General features: G+C 43.5%; 1 protein-coding gene across 8 annotated transcripts in view; it reads left to right on the top strand.

The window, feature by feature from the left end:
* The window catches only part of ESRP2 (epithelial splicing regulatory protein 2), a 70,913-nt gene that overhangs the window by 28,645 nt on the left and 20,176 nt on the right, over positions 1–22,092 (top strand). For all 8 annotated transcript variants that reach the window (XR_008447101.1, XM_054048782.1, XM_054048784.1 and 5 more), the window contains exons 4-12: positions 8,679–8,792; positions 10,021–10,135; positions 10,859–10,957; positions 11,087–11,147; positions 12,625–12,735; positions 14,697–14,829; positions 16,072–16,114; positions 16,968–17,269; positions 20,387–20,608. Coding sequence is in view for 7 of the 8 variants with exons in the window: in XM_054048782.1 (XP_053904757.1) it covers positions 8,679–8,792; positions 10,021–10,135; positions 10,859–10,957; positions 11,087–11,147; positions 12,625–12,735; positions 14,697–14,829; positions 16,072–16,114; positions 16,968–17,269; positions 20,387–20,608 (1,200 nt within the window). In the remaining variant the exon portion in view is untranslated. The remainder of the gene's footprint in view (positions 1–8,678; positions 8,793–10,020; positions 10,136–10,858; positions 10,958–11,086; positions 11,148–12,624; positions 12,736–14,696; positions 14,830–16,071; positions 16,115–16,967; positions 17,270–20,386; positions 20,609–22,092) is intronic.

The raw sequence follows: 22,092 nt of genomic DNA, 5'->3' as shown, positions 1-22,092 counted from the left end.
GGGATTGAGCTAGGGTGACCAGATGTCCTGATTTTATAGGGACAGTCCTGATATTTGGGGCTTTTTCTTATATAGTCACCAATAAACCTCCCACCCCCTGTCCCGATTTTTCACACTTGCTATCTGGTCACTCTAGATTGAGCTATGCAGTTCATATTCAAACTTCCCAGACCTTGGTGACTGTTGGGATTGTTATGGGTGGAGGATAAGGCTTTACTACTTTTTGCTATTCCTCTAACAGTTGCTTAATGCCTTCATTAAAGGGGGGTGGGTGGCAGCGGGTCTCCGAGCGCTGCCCAGGGCGGGGGGCAGCGCGCAGAGATGCCTATCCCTCACCAGGGGCGCACAGAGATGTACCAGCAGCCGGCCGCTTCTGGGAACGGCGTGGGGCCACTGGCTCTGGCATGCAGGCAGCAAGCCTGCCTGAGCCCTGCTGTGCCGCCGGCCGGGACTCAGGGGCAGGTTGTCAGATGAGATTTGTCCTGCATTTTGGGGGCCTCCCTGTCGTTGGGTCACCACACGGTTTGTTTCATGGCAAATCCGCTCCTGCTCTGTTAATTAGGGTGGGTGATTTTGATAGGGTTACCATATTTTGAGTAGGGTTACCATATTTCAGCAAGCAAAAAAGAGGACGGGAGGAGCCCCGCCCTAGCCCCGCCCCTGCCCCTCCCACTTCCCGTCCCCCCAGAACCCCCAACCCTCCCCCCGTTCCTTGTCCCCTGACTGTCCCCTCCTGGGACCCCTGCCCCTAACTGCCCCCCAGGACTCCACTCCCTATCTAAGCCTCCCTGCCTCTTGTCCCCTGACTGCCCCAACCCTTATCCACACCCCCACCCCCAGACAGACCCCTGGGACTCCCACGCCCCATCCAACCACTCCCCACCCCCTGACAGCCCCCCCCCCCCAGAACTCCCAACCCATCTAAACCCCTCTGCTCCCTGTCCCCTGACTGCTCCGATCCCTCTCCCCACTCCTGCCCCCTGACAGCCCCCCCCCAGAACTCCCAGCTCCCCACCCCCCCGCTCCTTGTCCCCTGACTGCCCCCTCCTGGGACCCCTGCTCCTAACTGCCCTCCAGAACCCCACCCCCTACCTAAGACTCCCTGTTCCTTGTCCCCTAACTGCCCCCTCCTGGGACCCCCCCCAACTGCCCCCCAGGACCCTACCCCCTACCTGTACCCTGACTGCCCAAAACTTTCTCCACTCCCCCCAAAAAGCCCCCCCCCGTTTCTTGACTGCCCCCTCCAGAACCTCCCTGGCCCCCTTACCCTGCTGCTCAGAACAGGGTGTTGGGCTCTGTGCAAGCCGAGCCGGACACATGGCTGCGCTCCCCAGCACAACAAAACCCGGTCCCTGGCCCTGCACAGTGCTGCTGGACCGGGCTGCAGGGGAGAGCTGCCGGCTCAGAATGCAGGGCGGATCCGGCTCCTCTACAGCTGCTCCAGAGTCCAGCCCGGGACTTTCCTGCAGCCCTCCCAGCTGCTCGCTCTGCTTTGCCGGGGGAGGGGGGGAATCCCGGACATTTTGAGTGTTTTACAAATTCCCCCCGGACGCTATTTTTAGAACAAAAAGGAGGACATGTCCGGGTAAATCCGGACGAATGGTAACCCTAATTTTGAGTGTCCAAAAAGAGGACACTCCACGGGGCCCCAACCCCGCCCACACCCCCACCCCAACTCCACCCCTTCCCCAAAGTCCCCCCCAACTCTGCCCCCTCCCCTGCTTCCCGTGAACATTTGATTTGCGGGAAGCCTGAAGCAGGTAAGGGAGGGGGGTGGGGGGAAGGAGGCGCGGCCCAATCTGGCCCTCCCCCGGCATCTCCAGCCTGGGTCAGCTTGGGCCCTGGGGTGCCGGCCCTGGGCCAGCCCCCCGCCCAGCACCCCCGGCCCGGCCCCAGCCCCCGGCTCAGCACCGCCGGCCCGGCCCCGTCCCGGCACTGCCGGCCCCACACGTCCCGATTTTCCCGGACATGTCCGGCTTTTTGGGATTTTCCCACGGACGGGGAAAGCCCAAAAAGCTGGACATGTCCGGGAAAATCCGGACGTATGGTAACCCTAATTTTTATCAACATATCTCTAGCAGTAGACATAGGTGCTGCTACACTAAATGTCACTGTTAATATTTATAAAGATGCAGTGTAAACATCCTATGATTGTTTTAGAAAAACAACAACCCTCCACGGATTTGGTTCAACCCATTTTTCAAATACTGCCTCTACTCCCTCCCTTATCCCCTCTGCTCATCTAGTATTGGGCTCATCTGTCACTCTATATAACCACTCCTCATTGTTAGTCGTGGACCCTTCTCCTTTAAGGCTCCTGCCACATGAAATCGCTGTCCTGCATCTGTCTCCTTCACCAACTCTCCATTAAATTTAAAATATCTACTGCTTGCACTTCTTTTGTATGAACTCTATGCATCTTCGGAAGCATCAGGCACAAAGCTCACTGTTGGTTTCCTTTCATTGAGAATCTGTAGTTAAACCCTTCAGCTATTTCTAGTCCCCCTCCCCCCCTTTTTTGTGTGTGCAAATATTTGTTCTCCTTTACTGTATCAATCACAGAAAATAGCTACAGCAAAACAGTAAGGTGCTGCATCTAATGAAAAAACAGACAGCTCCCCACTTTCCATTATTTGCTTCTGGGATGTGGATTTGGCAGTCTCCAGAGCTGCACCTCTGAGGGGCTTCCACCCCTCTGGAATTTGCTTGTCTTGCTGGTGTTTATATTGCAGTTGAGGTATTTTGAGCACTCTTAGATCTTAATCTCTGGGTTTTATGCAGTGGCTGAAAGTCTTCCTTAAACAATAACCTGCTGTGTTGTTTCATGTTCTTCAGACCTTTGACTCTCATCTGCTCTGAACATGAATTCTTAAACCACAGGCTAAATAGTTTAGAAGACCATCCTTCTGAGCCCATAGTGGATCGAGCTGGTGAAATTTTTGTACGAGGATGAATGTAGACAGAGGGACTATTGTGGAAACTTCAAAAGAAAATGTTTGTTTTGTTTGAAATTTTACAGTGAAGAAATATCACTTTTTACAATGAAAAATCTTTAATTTTGAACATTTTGTTTTACTTTCTCTCACTTCTTGTGGTAGTGGTTGTTTTTGTTGTGAGAGAGTTATTTCTATTTTGTTCCTGTGAAGAAAAAAAAATAGTGATGGGTGTGTGTGTGTGTGTGTGTGTGTGTGTGTGTGTGTGGAAATGTTCTCTCCCTTTCACATTTTTTTTTTAAATATGAAAATTGAAAGAAAGAAAATAACATTCCCCCCCCGCTTCTCTCCCTCCCCCCCCCCCCCCCAAAAAAAAAACCCCTTGAAAAGTGTGTGTGGAGAAAAGCAACACTTACCTTTTTTTTTACACTGGAAAAAGAATTACTAATACTCTTTCCCCTTTGCCCCCAGCCCCCACAGGAAAAAAGTGAGAGAAATCTAATAGTATCTTTCCCAAACTTACCTTCTCATCCTTCTTCCTCTTTTTTACACTGCAAAAGTGTGTGTGTGTGTGGGGGGGGTGGGTGAGTGATTTTTTTTTTACTTTCTAATCTTAAAAAACAGTGTACTCCACCATTTATTTCTTTATTTATTTTCCTTGGAGGGGAAGAGGGTGTAATTCTTTGAGAGATGGGGAAAGTGTCTTACTGTTTAAAAAAATATTTTTTTTCAAAAGAAATTGGAAATTGTTTTTCAAAATAATTTTTTCCCTTTTATCAAATGAAATGTTTTTTGGTGGAAAAACCGCTCGGCCAACTTTTTTGTTTGTTTGTTTCATTTGAAAAAAATTAAACCTGCTTTTGTAACATAAGCTTTTAACTGGTTAACCTGTTGTTGATTTGATTGCTTTAATGGATAGTGAGACTATGCTATTGGAGCAAAATGTGACAGAACCATTTTAAGATTTTGATTAATTTCTTTCCTGGTGTAAATTTCCTTCAGTCCTACCTGAATGTGGAATTCAACTGAACACCAGTGAATATTGGGAGGGCGGAAGGGCAGGGCAGAGCAGAGTTTTTAGAAGCTTCAGGCATGCAATTCCTTGTACAAAATGTGTGCAAATTTTGCACACAATTTGCTTGTGCAGTTACCATCGTGGCAAGCAAAATGAGCTCAGTACATGCATTTTCACAGGACCATGTCTTCCTGTGTGTGTATGTGTGTGTGAGCAACAGCTAACAAAATGGGACCCTGATCTTTAATTGGGCCTTTGGGCATTACAATTCAAAAACCAAAGTACTTGGTTTGTGTGTAAAATTGTGGTACTAAGAGATGCACTTGCACATGTAAAATGTCTGAAACTCTGGCCCTAAAACTTTTAAGCTGCAGTTTCCAGTAGTTGCCAGGGATTAGTAAATGCTTAAGATAGATATGTGCTGTGTGGGAATGAAAACCTGAGTATTGATGCTGAATAGCCTTTGTATAGAGTGGCACCAAGATACATGTCTCAAAACAGTTGTAACAGTTCATGAAACAATTATGTTTGTTGACTTGAGTAGGTTTCACAGGCTGAGAGATTCTGTGCAGTTTGCTACACAGAATCTTCCTAAGCAGATCAGTTCAGATTTTGGGAGGGGACTCGTATTAGTCTTGAAATTTGTCTTCTCGAGACTGTATTGTGTGTACGTGCCTTCTGTGCTATTCTAGCTCTACAGTAGCTTTTGCCCCAATGAACTCTTGTCCCTGGATCTCTTTCTTTGGTCACAGAATGAATCAAATGTTCGTTGTGCCACGCTACACACCTATAAAACAAACGGTAGACGAGTACAGCATCTCCAGTCATATTTGTTTGTTAAAGGGGAGGAAGTTTATCATTTTGCTCGTTTCAGTAGTATGCGTGCATGAAAGGTAAGTAATTTGAGGCTACTACTGTGGCAGCTATCTTGCTGAAGTAGCAATTTTAGGTCAAAGTAGCATGTCAGAGATGGAAACTTGTACTTTTTTTTGGCATGAGTACCAAATCCCCATCAGACTCAAACCCCCAGTTGGATTGGTGTGATTTTGTTGTTGTTGTCGTTGTTGTAAGTCAATTTTGAGTTTCCCAGCTTCCATCTCCACATGGTGCCTAGATACTATAGAAATGAGCACAAATGCATCCTGGATGAGCGGAGTGCTAGGAGGGAGAAAAGCATCATTAGTGACCTGGCTGCTTTGCTAGGAACCTGCCATTGTACAGTTTGTGGGCATGTGGAAGTACTTAATCTTCTTCCTTTGCCTCTAATGATCCATCTGTACAAGAGAGTCTTGGACAGGGTAGAATACTGGAATCTTGAGTCTGCTGGAGAGTAGGGGGAACTGAGAGGAGACTGGGAAGGGTGCAGGCTTGCCTGCCTATAGCTTCTGTAGGGTGAAGGAAATAAGAGAAAGGAATGTTTGCAGACTTGTCTCCTTCCTTCCTCCAAGGATGCAGCACACTTTAGTTATTACTAGAGGCTTCCACAAACTCCTCTTCCTTAGGGTTACCATATCTAATAAATAAAAAAAGAGGACCCTCCACGGGTCCTGGCCCTGCCCATTTCCCCACCCCTAGCCCCGCCCCTTCTCCACCCTAACTCCGCCCCCTCCTCCCTCCCACTCCCAGCCACGGGGAAAGGGCTGCCCCAGCGCTACCAGCTTCACTGTTTGCCGGGCAGTCCCCAGACCTTGCGCCCCCGGCCGGCGCTTCCCCAGCGCAGCTGGCGCCCGGGAGGGGAAGCGCCCAGCTGGGGGCGCAGGGTCTGGAGGCTGCCCGGCAAACCGTGAAGCCGGTAGCGCTCGGGCTTTGGGCAGCCCCTATGCCTCCGGACCCTGCGCCCCCAGCCGGGCACTTCCCCTCCTGGGCTCCGGCGGCGCAGGGTCCGGAGGCATGGGGGCTGCCCGAAGCCGGTAGCGCTTGGGCAGCCCGGCTCTTAAACAGAGCCGAAGAGTCGGGGAGGAGCAGAGCCGCCACGGCTGGAGGCTCTGCTCCTCTTCGGCTCTGTTTAAGAGCCGGGCTGCCCAAGAGGAGCAGAGCCTCCAGCCGTGGCGGCTCTGCTCCTCCCCGACTCTTCGGCTCTGTTTAAGAGCCGGGCTGCCCGAGCACTGCCGGCTTCGGGCAGCCTGGCTCTTAAACAGAGCCGAAGAGTCAGGGGAGAAGCAGAGCCGCCATTTTCCTGGACGTGTTCGGCTTTTTGGCAATTCCCCCCGGACGGGGGTTTGACTGCCGAAAAGCTGGACATGTCCGGGGAAAAAGAGGACATATGGTAACCCTATCTTCCTGTGTCCCTCCTATTCCTTCTCCAGAGGAGAGGTGTGGATTAGGAGAGGTGCTCTGCAGCAGCAGCAGCCTCCGGGGAAAAAAAGCCAAGTGTGACTTGTTGGTGAAGTGCGCAGCTCTGGGGAAGAGGAAGTCTATGAAAGCCAGCGTAGGGGATGAAAAGCTTTTCCTATGGCTGACTTATACCAGTTAAGGTTACCATTCATCTGGGTTTTCCAGGATATTGCCTCACTCTTGAACCTCCATCCTCTCTCTGGGCGGATTTTTCAAATACCAGGAAATGTCCAGGGTTTTTGCAGAGCAAAGGCTGCAGCTCCAGAAATAGCCCCAATTGCTCAGCTTCCCGATCGTTCCCTCCCCTGCATCGGCAGCTGGATTGGTCCATTCACCTGCAGCTACAGCTGCAGGCTCCCAGCCCTGGGGAGGGGGTCCCGCAGGGAAGCACTGATTGACAGCTGTCGCTGTGTCCTGGGCTTACGCCAGCTGCCCTACCACTGTGACAGTGAGTGATATTGCCCCCCACCTCCAGTGAGTAACCCCACTGCAGGTACCCCCTTTACCTCCCCCAGCCTTACCTCCCCTCTAGCTCCCCATTCCCCACAGTGTCCTCTTTTCAGGAACCTGAAATATGGTAACCCTATTACCCCTTCCTTCGACAAGGCTCAGTGGCTCTGACTTTGCCCTGTGCTGGGCACTTGGAGGAGAAGTGCCTGTCTCTCTCTTTTCAGATAGTCTCTAGGCAGAACACATTCCAACATGCACCTCTACCCCGATATAACGCTGTCCTTGGGAGCCAAAAACTCTTACCGTGTTATAGGTGAAACCACGTTATATCGAACTTGCTTTGATCTGCCGGAGCGCGCAGCCGTCCCTTCGGAGCGCCGCTTTTCCGTGTTATATCCGAATTTGTGTTATATTGGGTCACGTTATATCGGGGTAGAGGTGAATAGAGCAAAATTCAGGCCTGACATAAGCTGATGAAACGCTCGTTGAAATTGATGGAAGTTGCACCCATTCAAACCTGAACCTCTAATCTGTGCACAGAAGTAGCCCTCATGTTAATCTGTAACACCCTTTATATTGACAACCTGCCTCCTCCTCCAAGTTCACTTTCAACATTGTCTGCAAAGCTCACCTGACTCAAATTAATCAACATTTAAAAAAAAAAAAAAGTTTATTACCAAAAATTAGACCTAATGAGGGTGCTACAAAAAGTACTCTGCCTTAACCACTCATATCCTCTGGCCTTGTCTCTCCTTGTTACGTCTTACAGCCTGATACTGCAACATTTGCTCACAAAGTTGATCTTATATGACTAATTGCTTGTGTGATAGCTGCAGAATCAAGCCTTTAAACTGTAATGTCTGAAGAGCAGAGACGAATTGTGGATCTGTATAATGCCATGTATGCTTGCCTAAATGAATAGGTGAAGCCATAGTGCAAAGATGACCACTATTCTACAAAGCAAACTGCAAGGAAAAGCCATTACTGAAAGAAACGTGTGGATGATGACTCACGCTATTAATTATTGCTTTGTTTATGGTACAATGCAACCCCCTCCCTGCAAGAATGTATGCATCAGGGGGAAATTTAAACTAATTATGTTTGTCCCCTTGAAAATTATCTTTGCTTATCAAATCAGTAAATAGCTTGTTAGTTATGGTAATACCTATATCAGGGCCTCTAGCACTGATATAGATTGATCAAAAGGACAGAAATTTATGTACAAGGATGGAAAATAACATTTAACAATCCAGAAATTAGGGGCAAACAATCCTTTTCCTAGTGAGGCTCAACGCTGTTAGAAGCCTGAAAAGATGGGATAGCTTTGTGTTAATGTTTATTGTACCATATCTCTGACTAACATTCTTTTGCCTTTGCACAGACTCTTACAAATTCATTACTCAAGACATCAGAACTCAATTTGTTTGGTTTTGATTAGCATGCTGTTGTTAAAATGCCAATAAACCCTAAAGAGTAGCATCCTAGCTCTTCATGTTTTTTTCGATTAAGCTTAAAAAAGAAAATAAAACTTGGGTCCAATTTAGTTCTAGAAGTGGTGTTGCAAAATCAGTGTTCTGCTCGGTCTAATAGTCTCTTGCTTTCAATAGAAAACTGATAGTAAGGAGTCCAAATGTTTGAACCTTACTGTTACAATTACAGCTTCCAACAATTTTAACTCTGCTGAAATGCCCGCTTGCTGGTTTTGGGGGGGGATTTGTCCTTGTGGTATAAATCTGTCCTGTAATTGCCTAATAGCTGTCTGTCTGCCCTTCAGATAACGGGAGCCCCATTCTCTTCTATCAGTTGTGGTCTTTCAGAGATTATCATTGTGTTTAATTTCCTTTTTATCTTTTGGAAATGCATTTGGTAAATAAAATTGTAAAGCAGTAAGATGGACTGACAAGCTGAACCATCAATAAAAATGAACTTTACCACTTTATTTTTAGTTTAGCCAGCTGGTCGCCAGTGATTTGAAGTTATTGGGAAGAAGCTCTTACACACTCTGCACAGATGGCCAGTTGCTCATTCGGCAGGTCCTCCACCCAGAAGCATCCAAAAAGGTATGAGATTGGTGTGGAAGAAAGGTAGTCCTTTATTTCAAATCAACAAGAAAATATCCTGCATGTTACTCATACACCTGAGACACATAATCCTACTCCGGGAAGTAAGATGTTTCAGTAATATTTATTGGTGGCCCCTGCAGCTAATAAAATAGTGGCGTTGACTGACTCTAGGAAAAGTCTGCTTCTTGGCTGGGGGGATGGTGGCTATAATAATGGGGCACCAAAGAGTTGGAGTGCAAAGCAGAAAAAATATGGAAAGGCAGTAGATTAAAAGGACTCTTCATCCCTTCTACCTATTTCTGTCTCCTTCCCCCCCAAAAAATACTGGAGACAGAACAACTGTTTCTACCAGATTGAGGGATGGGTCTCACTCAGTTGTGAGGTTTCTTCCCCCCCCTGCTCCCCAACATATTTTTGCATCATCTTCAAACATTATTAAAAGCTCTTTACAATCCTCAGACCCTGGCTTTTGTAACTTCCCAGTAGGGTTCTCATGACTTTTCTTAATGATTCAATCCTAACAAAGGTGAGTGCTATTTTGCTTGGATTAAAATCAAACTTCATAAAGCACTAGCAGAGAGAGAGAGAGACTGCTGAAATAGATCTGGATTACCACCTGTCCACTTAGCTTGTTTATTTGTAGGAAGGGAGGAATAATATTTAATGCAGCACTTATTTCCAGAAATCTGTTTTATCCTATATTGGACAAAGTGATTGGAAAGTATTTTCTATACTATTACAATTTTCCTTTTTCTTTTTTTAAATAATTTTATTTTTAAATATTTCAACCTGTGGTGCTTACCTTTTGGAGTCCTCTTGCTTTTGGCAAGAGCACAGAAAAAAAAGATACAATATCCTAAATGGGAACCTTAATATAACACAGCCACTCAGTTTTTAAAACTAGTAACTGTTTTGCATGGATTTACATCTGGGAAGCTTTCCTGATTTGCTACTGTAGGAGCGTATATCCTTGCAGTCAGTGACACCAACTATTGAAGTTGGTGATAAGAGAATTAAATTGGCTGGTCTTGGTCAAATGAGTGACATGCAGCTCTGTAATCAGAAAGGGAAAGAGTAGATATGGTATAAAATAAAAATTTATGATATAAATATATAACTCTGGCCAGGTAAGATCCTTGTTCAATCCCCCAAAAAAACCTAATTGTCCTTTGCTGGGATGTGGCATTCATAATGTTAATTTATTTTCTCCCTTCCTTCCTTGTAGAACTTCCTGCTGTCAGACTGCTTTTATTCGTTTTATGATCTACGCAAGGAGTTTCACACGTGCTACCCCAATTCAGCCCCCGTGAAAGATCAAACTATCAAATCCATGGCAGAGTGTATCCTTTTGATGTCACTTCTAAACCATAATTTTCTGTGCAATTGTTTATAGTTTTCATCCCACTAAATTAATCAGAAGCTGGTTTTAAAAATTCATCTCTACATAGAGCTGAAGGAGTTTTTAACATAACCCTGAAGATACTGTTGTAATCTTCAGCTGTTAACATATTTTTTCACATTTAGTCTTCTGTCTCATAATGAGATTTAGAATGGGTTCAGTACACTTATAGGGTTTTTAAATTCTTCGCCTTATAAGAAAATGCTTATCTAGCACTTGAGTAAAATGATCTCCTCTAGAATTGAGCACCTGAAGCTACGCATCCAAGTGCATTAGTACTTGCAGTTGGTAATAGTTCTGAGTGTCTGACCCAGAGGGAGGCTAATGTAAAAAAAAAAAAATCTTTACTCCGAGGGAGGAATTTTGTGGTCCAGATGAATACAGCAAAAGATCAGGTGTTTACACCAGGGATAGTAGGAACGACTCCCGCTTTTGTAAACTCTTAGGCTGAGATGATGTCAGCTATCAGTAGTTTTCAGAATGTTGACCAGTAAAGTGAATATTAACCAGTTTAAGAGCAGAGTGACACACATGCAGCGGTCACATGTCGCTGTTAAAGTTGATCCAATTGGATTGTCAGTTTTGTGTTGACAATAGCAAAGCCTTATAACTTGTTGATAAATGATTGTGAAATCCTTTTTATTTTCCTTGACTCGCTGTATAGATATAGGCTTAGAGACAGATGAAACAGAGGAGGACTTTGGTGTATGGCAAGTGAAAACGATGGTGGCTATTATTTTCAGCATGCTTTCTGAAACCTGCAGTAAGTGGGATATTTGTATGGGATGCTCTTGGGAAGAGGCAAAATATCTTAATAAATTATCAAGGGCATTTTCACTGCTGCTGAAATAGCTGTTGTTCAGGACTATATTTTAACTTAATCTCTTATTAGTTACAGATTGCAGATTTACTGACCCTGAAACTGTGAAATACAAGTATGAAACAGGTCCCTGGTAAGTGCCTTTGTTGCGACAGTTCTTAGCTAACCAGTTCAGCCCCACTGGTGGTAGTAATGTTGGGAAGCCACAGTGTAAACAGGGTGCCACTGGTATCTGAAGCACTGTCATCTAGCCCTGCTCTGAGTATGTGCAATTGTTATAGTGAATAAAAGGCTGGTGGTCCACATACACTAGTGATGGACTAGACTAACATCAGTGGAGCTGAAACCATTTAGTCAGTAGAAGATAAATATTTAGAAACTTTCTCTAGCATAGACAGGGATAGTATCTTGTACACACTAAACCAGTGTACTCTCTCATGCTGTATACCATTTTCTTTCTTTCAGTACAGAGGGATGGTCAAAGGGAGCAATTGTACTGTACACTGCCTTGCAAACTGTCTTACAAACTGCAGTAGAAGCTAATGTAAGGAACAGAAGATAGTTTGAGGGATTCTGGGACCTTAGTAGAAGGGAGCCTTTGCACTCTTACGGCCAAAAGAGTGAGAGAGCTGCGTGATATGTAAATGCTCATTATTTGCTGTCCAGTCAGAGCCTATTGAGACGTCTCCTACAGATTCTCTGACCTCTGTGGATTGCTGCTTTCACTCAAACTTTTAAACAAAAGTTGTTGATTAGTGCTGACATAAATTGCACCGTGGCTCTTTCTCCCTTTAGTTGCTGGTATCCCTAGTATTGTGCATTTAGGTTCATATAACGCCCTATTGTGTGGTGTACTGTGTATATTAATGAATGGGTATTCAGCATCTGGTGTGGATAATTCACAGGTGACCAGGGAATTATTTTTTTCTCTCTCTCTCTCTCTCTGCTGGAATTTTCCAGTCAAGTTATAGAAAGGAAGAGACTGGAAGGGATAGGGGTAAGGAAAATCTACCCCCTTCCAATCAAAAGTGGCAATTAAGATGAGCTTGCCCTTTGTAACTGTACTATGAAATGTCTCAAGTTATATTGGCTTTTGTCTCTGTGCTATTCTAAATTGTGGCTTGGGGGGAGAAAAGGTGGAGATCTAAAATGTGTGTTTGCTTTTGAAAGAAATTGCAGTAACCAGGAGTTCTGCTGTCTAAAACCTGTTTGTCAAACTTATCGTTAGTGATGGTGTGCAAACCATCTTCCAATGGATTGTTGACACTAAATCATCTCTAATAATCCCATGAATCAAATTCAACTCCCTGCAGACTTGTTACTGTGCATTCTGACTATTGAAAACAAAAACAAAACACCTTTTTGAGTGATGGGATGGCCTCAGAGCATATTTCAGGGTAGTATATAGGTATTATTCATAGTAGTTTGCTTCTCATTTCAGTCAAGAAAGGGAATGATTAGAAAAATCCCAACAGCAAATATCCCAGCATATTAAGACATTCTCTGTGATCCATGTGCTGAATTGGTACTTACAATGAAATTTGGTAGTAATAGTGTAAAAGAAAATTTGGATTAAGTACCTTGAATTTTACTATTCTCTTTTTCTGCAGTAGTAAATCTGAAGCAGTAGACAGTGAAACAGTAATACGTGCTAGAGGTTTGCCCTGGCAGTCTTCAGATCAAGATATTGCCCGTTTTTTCAAAGGACTCAATATTGCCAAGTAAGAGTGCTACATCTGGTCTAATGCTGTGTTACTTTGTTTTTATCATCAGCCTTTATCTTGTAAAGGAAGTCCTAGCGTTGTGTGGTCTTCCCCATCCATGCAGTTCACAAAATTCAGGAAAGGTTCCAACAAAAGATTTTTCCCCACCTTTACTAATTTGTTCTTTCTAGTGTGCACTAATGAGTACAAACTTGGAGCTATTACCAGCCATCACATTAGGCAAGACACAATCCCTCTGTGTCCGGTTTTGTCATCGATGAAATAGATTATTCCTCACACAGGACTTGTGGTAGAGTGAGGAACCGATCTAGGTTTCCTGTCTCCCATTCTTAGGGTTTAGCCTTTAACCAAAATACCCATCTTCACCCTCCTCACAGGACTGTGAAGCAAACGAAGCATTTCTTGAACAAGTAAATGAAGAGGGGAGACTTCTTTCATTAAAACATGCACCATAAATTCACTTGTTGCTATCACTACAGGTACAAGTTCTGAGTGCAGTAGTCAGGATTCAGTCAAAGATTAATATGAGCTAATTGGGGAGGAATTCATTTGGGGCTAATGTTTCAGGATTCTAGTCTAGCTCTTAAGAAGAATGGGCTCAGAAGCCCACAAGTATTGTTTGGAAGAAATGTTTGTATAATTTTAGCATAGCTTACAACTGATATCTAATTTACATATTTAGAGATGAATATATATATACTTCATTATGCAGGGGTACCAAATATTTCCATTTGAAAAAGTGAGGGAAATTCCCAGACACAACACAGGAGGAGGGAGTTAGTTGTAAATATATATCAATTAGAAGGCAAAAAATTTTTGAACCTTTTTATTAATGATGATAAAGACTAGAAAGCCAGGAAGTGATAAATTAAAACATAATTTAAGAAGGGGGAAAATTGGAAAAGTCTACAAATGCAGAGCCAGGTACCCAGAATAACCTTTCCTTTGGTTCTGCAGCACCTCCTTACTTTCATCTTCCAGTTGGTATACTCTTACCTAGTTTGTAAGATGTGATTTTTTTCCATTAATAAGTTAACAAAGCTCTGAATAAGTTTTCCTAAAGATTCTGAAATCTTTTTACATTTGGGAAACCTATTCTATTTCTACAGCTTGAATATGAAAGATAGTAAACGTACAGTATTAGTTTGATACATAGGTTTAATAGAGATTGAATGTGTAATTTAATGCACTGTGGCAGTCATTAGAATGCCCTACAGTACTGTACGTGAGATTTCTGTTAGGAGGCTTATACATAGATAACACAGCTGTGTATTTAACGATATTTCTCAATTGAGAAGAACATGCCTTTGGGGAACAGTACAGAGTAATTGCCCAAATACGTTGTGGGTTTTTTGGTTTGGTTTTTGTTTTTAAAACACATGAAGGGGGCCAAGTCAAGTTGATTGATAATGTTCTGATTGGTTGTTCCTGGGCTATCGCTACCGGGATCCGAATTGAAGTTGTTTGGGTGTACCGTATCTCTATATTTATATATTATTCTCTAAATTTTGCAAGTTTATTTGTTTAACTTGAAATTTTGGGGCTTTTTAACTTTCATATTCTTTCAAAGATTTTTCCTAAGTTACCAATATGAATTTACAATTCTAAATCCACCTATTCAGTTCTTTTTGAATTTACTTCACTTCTTAACTGTACATCAAGCATTGTTCCCTGTGGGAACAATTGTAAAGTATTGATGGTATGGTGTGGTAAAACACTTACATCACTAATCTACCAAAGAAGTGGATTATATAGCAAAGCCATTTTGTTTGTTTGTTTAAATGATTTTTGGGTCAATAAATGTTGTTGGTGGAAAAACTTTGAAAGTACAGGCTCTTTCTTAAAGCCTGGCCTCTGTATTTTCCTGCTGAATAAAAGAGTGCGGAATTATGTCAATGATGTATTGTAAGGCATTGATGATTCAAGCTTACCTTTTACTTTGGTTCTTGCTTTTTCAGAGGCGGTGTTGCCCTTTGCCTGAATGCTCAAGGAAGGCGAAATGGGGAAGCCCTAGTGCGATTTGTCAACCCGGAACAGAGAGATTTGGCATTGGAAAGACATAAGCATCACATGGGTAGCAGATACATTGAGGTAAAGAACTACAGCATGACAACATATCAGCACTACTATGCTGGGAATGCAGCCAGTTTTAAACTAGTGCAGATGGTTATTCCCCAGTGCAATACTGTGCTCTACAGACTTATTACATAACTAGGGGGGAATTATCTTTCATTAACTTTGGGTGGGATATTCATAGATTCATAGATTCATAGATTCTAGGACTGGAAGGGACCTCGAGAGGTCATCGAGTCCAGTCCCCTGCCCGCATGGCAGGACCAAATACTGCCTAGACCATCCCTAATAGACATTTATCTAACCTACTCTTAAATATCTCCAGAGACGGAGATTCCACAACCTCCCTAGGCAATTTGTTCCAGTGTTTAACCACCCTGACAGTTAGGAACTTTTTCCTAATGTCCAATCTCGACCTCCCTTGCTGCAGTTTAAACCCATTGTTTCTGGTTCTATCCTTAGAGGCTAAGATGAACAAGTTCTCTCCCTCCTCCTTATGACACCCTTTTATATACCTGAAAACTGCTATCATGTCCCCTCTCAGTCTTCTCTTTTCCAAACTAAACAAACCCAATTCTTTCAGCCTTCCTTCATAGGTCATGTTCTCAAGACCTTTAATCATTCTTGTTGCTCTTCTTTGGACCCTTTCCAGTTTCTCCACATCTTTTTTAAAATGCGGCGCCCAGAACTGGACACAATACTCCAGCTGAGGCCTAACCAGAGCAGAGTAGAGCGGAAGAATGACTTCTCGTGTCTTGCTCACAACACACCTGTTAATGCATCCCAGAATCATGTTTGCTTTTTTTTGCAACAGCATCACACTGTTGACTCATATTTAGCTTGTGGTCCACTATAACCCCTAGATCCCTTTCTGCCGTACTTCTTCCTAGACAGTCTTTTCCCATTCTGTATGTGTGAAATTGATTTTTCCTTCCTAAGTGGAGCACTTTGCATTTGTCTTTGTTAAACTTCATCCTGTTTAACTCAGACCATTTCTCCAATTTGTCCATTCAAAGGAGACTAAGGGAGTTAGGCACCCAACTCCCATTGACAGTCACTGGGAACTGAACCTCTGCCCTCACTAGCTGTTTCTGGAAATCCTATCCTTCATTTGAGTTTTAAAAGTTACTTTTTGTGGTGGTTTAAAAAATGAGACATTCTGAAGTTTTACAGAGCTCTGGGAAATGTTACTTTTCAATTTAGTACTGACAATTGAACATTTTTCTGTTTGTTTAAATATAACCATTTTCTTGGTTTTAGGTTTACAAAGCAACGGGAGAAGAATTTTTAAAGATTGCTGGAGGTGGGTAATTTTAAGATAAACCTATTTACTAAAGTGTAATGTTTACTTCTACTCTTCAGGTGGGTGAGAACATAAAGGACTAATAAGGGACTTTTTCCGTTTGCACTTCAGAAGTTCATAGGGTCAAATACCAGGTGCTTCCCAGCACAAGTAGACAGACATGCTATAGCTCTGCTTGAGCTGGTGCACTAAACGTAGCAGCATGGCCATAGACGCTCAGGTGGCTGCTCAGGCCAGTCACACAAGTACAAACCCACCCAACCTCTGGAGTTTGTAGTTGGGTGGCTAGCCTCAGCTGACGTAGTTACTCTGCTATTTTTAGTGCGCTCGCTTTAGCAGAGCTAGTGTGTCTCTCTCACTCCCAGTGCTGTATACACACCCTTAGAGGGAGAAGAGAAGCCTAGGTTGTTTCTGCTGTGGGAGATTCCCTGTATCTTGTATAAGCTCTTGGGTCTCGCTAATGCCAATAGATTTATGTGAAATACTCTCATACACCTTTTGTTTTAAAATGGGGCACTTTTAAAGTTGTATACCCAGGAGCATGAAGGGGGGAGGGGAGAGAAGTCTCCATGCTTGTCAGTTGTTTTGTTGCTTAGTGCCAGCTACTAATCCTCCTGTCTCGTTCTTGAATGGCTTTATGTTGTTCCCCAGCTCTAAGCAGCCAGTCAATGTACTTAGGGGTAGCTTCACATCAAGATGTGGTTACTGAGCAAGTCTCTGGTACCGTGGGCTGTACAGAACTGGTAGTTTATCAGGAGATGTTTCCACGCACCTTGTGTTGCTAAGTCTATTTGTGCTGGTTCCTCACTGTTTCCGAACTAAATGGACACACTTTTATTTCCTGTCCTGCCAGGCACCTCCAATGAAGTAGCCCAATTCTTGTCCAAGGAGAATCAAGTCATCATCCGGATGAGGGGCCTTCCTTTCACAGCCACTCTGGAGGATGTCTTGGGGTTCTTGGGGCCTGAGTGTCCAGTCACAGGAGGGAAAGAGGGACTTCTCTTTGTCAAGTACCCAGATGGCAGACCCACGGGAGATGCATTTGTGTTGTTTTCCTGTGAAGAATATGCACAGAATGCACTTAAAAAGCACAAGGAGATCCTTGGAAAACGTTACATTGAACTCTTCAGGAGCACAGCAGCAGAAGTCCAGCAGGTTGTAACTACTGGCTATGAAATCCAGAAAACTTACCTTTTCCAGGCATCTTCTAATGTTATCCTGTACTTGTAAATGCTGACCTTCACTTTAGGTCTTGCAAAAACAGTATAGTGGGAGCAGCTTTTCTATTACATAAATCAAATATCAAAGAAGTCATTTTGATTATTGATTACATAGTTTTCCACACTTTTGTTTCATTGATTTTTTTTCTTTCTTTAACACTGCCCATATCATTAAATAGAGATCATCAGATACATTTCTTTTCCTCCACTTGCCTAGCAAGTTTGAGACTGACTTAATTTTTTAATTTGTATTTTTATATTCAACAGGGGTTGGGGTGCTTGAAAATCTGCAGCATTTTTCAAAAATTCATGTGCCTAACCACAGAATTCTTCCAAACACGTTCTATTATGTTTACTTTTATAAATAGATTATAAGGGTTGATAAATTATTGATGTTTTACTACATGGTTAATCAATCATTAGAATCCAACAAGTTGTTTATAACCATTTATAACTCCCTCTACTTATAACCCATATATAATACATACTGCTCATATCTGTAACATGTTTGTAACCTCCATTTGTAAATGGTTTATAACAGGGTGGGCAACTACGGCCTGGGAGCCGCATCCGGCCCTTCAGCTGTTTTAATCCTGCCCTCAAGCTCCTGCCAGGGAGCGGGCTCCAGGGCTTGCCCTGCTTCAAGTGGCTCCCGGAAGCAGCAGCATGTCCCCCCTCCAGCTCCTACACGCAGGGGCAGCCAGGGTGCTCTGCACACTGTCCCTGCCCCAAGTGCCACTCCCGCAGCTCCCATTTTCCAGGAACCGCGGCTGATGAGAGCTGCAGAGGCGGCGCCTGCAGACGGGGCAGGGAGCAGAGTCGCCTGGCTCCACCTCCGCGTAGGAGCACTTACCTCCCCCACCTGCACCCCTGCCCCAGCCTGGAGCCCCCTCCTGAACCCTGAACACCTCATTTCTGGCCCCATCCCACAGCCCGCACCCCCAGCTGGAGCCCTCATCCCCTCCTGCACCCTAACCCCCAATTTCGTGAGCATGTATGGCCTGTCATACAATTTCCATACCTAGATGTGGCCCTCGGGCCAAAAAGTTTGCCCACGCCTGGTTTTTAAAGAGCTATAATAGAACTGTAACATGGTGTGTGATTAAAACTCAGGTACAGTCAAGGATCTGGTTAAAATTCGGTCATTTTAGGGACACCTAGAGTTTTTGAAAAGTGCCTAATAGATTTTTGAAGAATAAAAATTAAATTCTCAATTTCCCAAGGAATAACCCCCCCCAACCCCCCCCAACCTGACTTTCCATCCCTTCCCTACTCCACTTACTTTTTCTCTCTGACTGTATTCATAGATATCCAGTAATATTTGTAAAAAATTAACCCTGGCCCACTTCAATTAAACATCACTTCAGAAAGTAACAACATATCTTGTCACCAGCAAGCTGAGCCTTTGAAATTACCACATTTAAGGAGACAGCACTTCTAGATTTGGCAGACTACCTGTTTTGGGATACTGTATTCATAGACTTTAAGGCCAAAAGAGACCATTGTGATCATCTAGTCTGGCCTCCTGCATAACACAGGGCATAGAATTTCATCCAGTAATTTCTGCATTTTTTTCCTGTTTGCGCTATATCATATCGTATACTCTTGTCCAAGTAAGCAGTGAGGCAATTGGAAGAATATCTGTGCTACATGTTAGTTGCAGGTGTTTATCAACACCACTGTGCCCATAGACATAGAATAGTCTATTAAATCTGACACAGCGATAGTAAAACTCATTTTGTAAATGAAATGGCATTGGCTTGTGGTGTTGATTGTTTACTTCTGGATGTTGTGTCCTTGAGGGAGGATAATTCCATTGAGTGCCTAAAAACTCAAGTCCTACTACTACAGTCTCCTTGACTAAGGAGAACTTCATAGGGCTGCATTCATACTAGATGAATATGCTGCTGCTTGCTTTACCAGAGGGGGTCTCTGAAGTGAGGCACTCATACATCATGCTGATCCAAGCAGCAATAGTCCAGTACTGGGAATTGGAGCCCGGTTGTTCACATGGCAACGGGGAGCCCTAACCATAGAACCAGCTCACTGGCTAGTGTTAAAATAGACAAAATTGCAGTAGTCAAAACAATAACCGTCTGATAGTTGAGAAATCTTCCCTTTAGTAATGTCTATTTAGAGCATTAGATTGCTCCTACTGTTTCTAATGAAGCACAACAGTCCAAGTTGAATCACTGCTGACAAAATTAAAGCCTGCTACTGAAGTTTGCCTCTTATTTGCTGCACCTACCAGTGTAACTTGTTTGTCTGTCCTAACTTATTTTATTACTCATACGCTGTAATTAGCTTTTGAACAATAAGTCCCAACAGCATCTTCTGGCAGAGCCACGTGTTTCCAATTATCTCTTTCTCTCCCTCTCTATATTTGTCCTTTGGGAGAGATCAGAGAGCAAATAAAATGTTAACAATGGGGGACTGAGAAAGAGGGGTCATCCACTGCTTTTACTGTTCTTTATTCAAGAACTCTACATGGTAGCTATGGGAGCGTTGACTAAGTAGTAGTAATATTTAGCTCTTACAAAGTGCTTTACTATGGAAAGCAGGAGAGTAGAACTTTTCTTTATTTAAAAAAACTTTTTTTTTTTTTTTTTAAAGATCCATAGCTGTATGTGAACTACCTTAATTTAATGAAGTATCTGTAACTGGTAATTGTACCAATTTGGGTTTATCAGTGAGCCTAATGTTTTCAAATCCTGCATTTTGGGATCCTGTAAAATAAGTAACTATAATCTACTTTAGTCTTTTATTTAATGAGAGTGGTAGAAACCTAAATGGACCCTTCTAAATTCAATTTGTCAATGGCTCTATTTAAATCTTCCCCCTATTTGAAACTGAAAAGTGCCAAAACAGCGCCCCCCCCCCCCCCCCGCCCTCCCTCCTCCAAAAAAGCTGGGACTATTTTATATATACAACATTTTTTTTTTTTTTGTCTGTTCTAAAACAGTTGGTTATGTTTCAGTGTACGCTGAAGACCTATTTGCACCCCACATGGGATTTTAACTCTTATCCATCCACTTATGTTTTTTGCCATTAGGTGCTTAACAGATACTTGTCAACACCTCTCATCCCCACTCTTCCAACTCCCATCATTCCGGTCATCCCCCCGCCTTACACCATTGCTGCTGGCAGCATCCGTGACTGTGTCCGGCTCCGAGGCCTTCCTTACACAGCTGGCATTGATGACATCCTGGAATTCATGGGAGACGCGACAGCAGATATCAAACCACATGGAGTCCACATGGTCCTTAATCAACAGGTAACAGAACTTTGCAGGGAGGATGGCTAGCCTTCTGATTAAAGACCAGGCCTGGGAGTCAAACCTGATCTCTCTTCCTGCTCTGCCTCAGATCTTATGTGACCTTGCAAAAGTAGCTTCTTCTCTTTAATAAAACAGGGGTAGTGCGGAGGAATGGTTCAGTGGTTTGAGCATTAGTCTGCTAAACTCAGGGTTGTGAGTTCAATCCTTGAGGGGGCCATTTAGGGATCTGAGGCAAAAAAATTAGTTGGGGATTGCTCCTGCTTTGAGCAGGGGCTTGGACTAGATGATCTCCTAAGGTCCCTTCCAACCCTGATATTCTATGATGCTTTTAATAGTGACCACTGATTCCTGCTGCATGGAGTCAGACATAAGGATGGCAGGGGAGAGGGTTAAATTCAATCAATGATTCTGAGCTCTACCCCTTCCAGGATTGGTAGGGGATGGAACTGTGATCAGTCATCTCTACTCTGCACTGGTGGCTATCTTTAAATCTTCTCCCACAAGTAGGTCCAATGCTGTGGGAAACATAGAGGGTAGGAATGAGTCTCTTTAAATAGCATCCCTGCTTAGCTACTGGGTTCACTGAACTGCAATGGGAACATTGAGCCTGGTCTGGCTGCCTGAGCAGCAGCAGCACAAGATGGAACTGCAAGCAGCTTTTCCCTGTTCCAGGGAGTTATTATAATATCCCTACTTTTGGGTGTGGTCCACAGGAAGCCCTCGCTTTTGTAGAGCAGCTAAATTGGGACTGGTTTGAAGATTAAATCTTAGCTTTTGTGAAACATTTTGGAAGAAAGAGAACATTTTGTAGTTTGGTTTGAAAAGTCTCAAGATTTTGGAGGGTTTTGATGAAAAATTCAAAATGGAAGTGTTCATTTCTAATTTAAAAGTTTTGTTTGTTTTTGGAGTTCATTTTAGAGGTTTACGTTTTTCTTCCCCTCCAGCTTCTTCCATTTTTTTTGTACGAGCAGAAAACTGGGAGAATATTTTTTAAATGGGTGTCTTACTTCCTCCCCCCCTTCTTTTCTACTAAAGGGGAGTGAGAGAGAGACATACACCCCCTAAAAATCAAAATTGAACAAACTTTTATTTTGTTTAAAACACTTTTTTTTTTAATCAAAACAAATGATCGTTTGTTTGAAAAGCCATTTTTCATCTGGGTTTTTTTTCCTGTCTCTGAGAACAGCCATGGTGTTCTGTGCTCCAGAGCACCACAAACCTGGGAATCAATTTGTAACATGGCTTTATAGTTTACTGAAGTAAGGCTTTAACTGTATTTTTATTGGCAAAGAAATTGGTAGTATGGTGTTTTGCCTCCATTACTAAATACAACCAACGGTTTAATGAAGTAAGTTTGGCCATTCACCCCTTGAAATTATTATGCTGCAGGATTTCAATAAACACTTGGTCTTAACATTTGTCTGAAATTCAGGCATACCTTATGCTTAGGGTTGCCAACTGTCTGCCCCACCCCTTCCCTG

The sequence above is a fragment of the Malaclemys terrapin genome, chromosome 14 (assembly GCF_027887155.1).
Source record: "Malaclemys terrapin pileata isolate rMalTer1 chromosome 14, rMalTer1.hap1, whole genome shotgun sequence".
Lineage (NCBI taxonomy): Eukaryota > Metazoa > Chordata > Testudines > Emydidae > Malaclemys > Malaclemys terrapin.
This window is presented reverse-complemented; position numbering and strand designations above follow the sequence as displayed.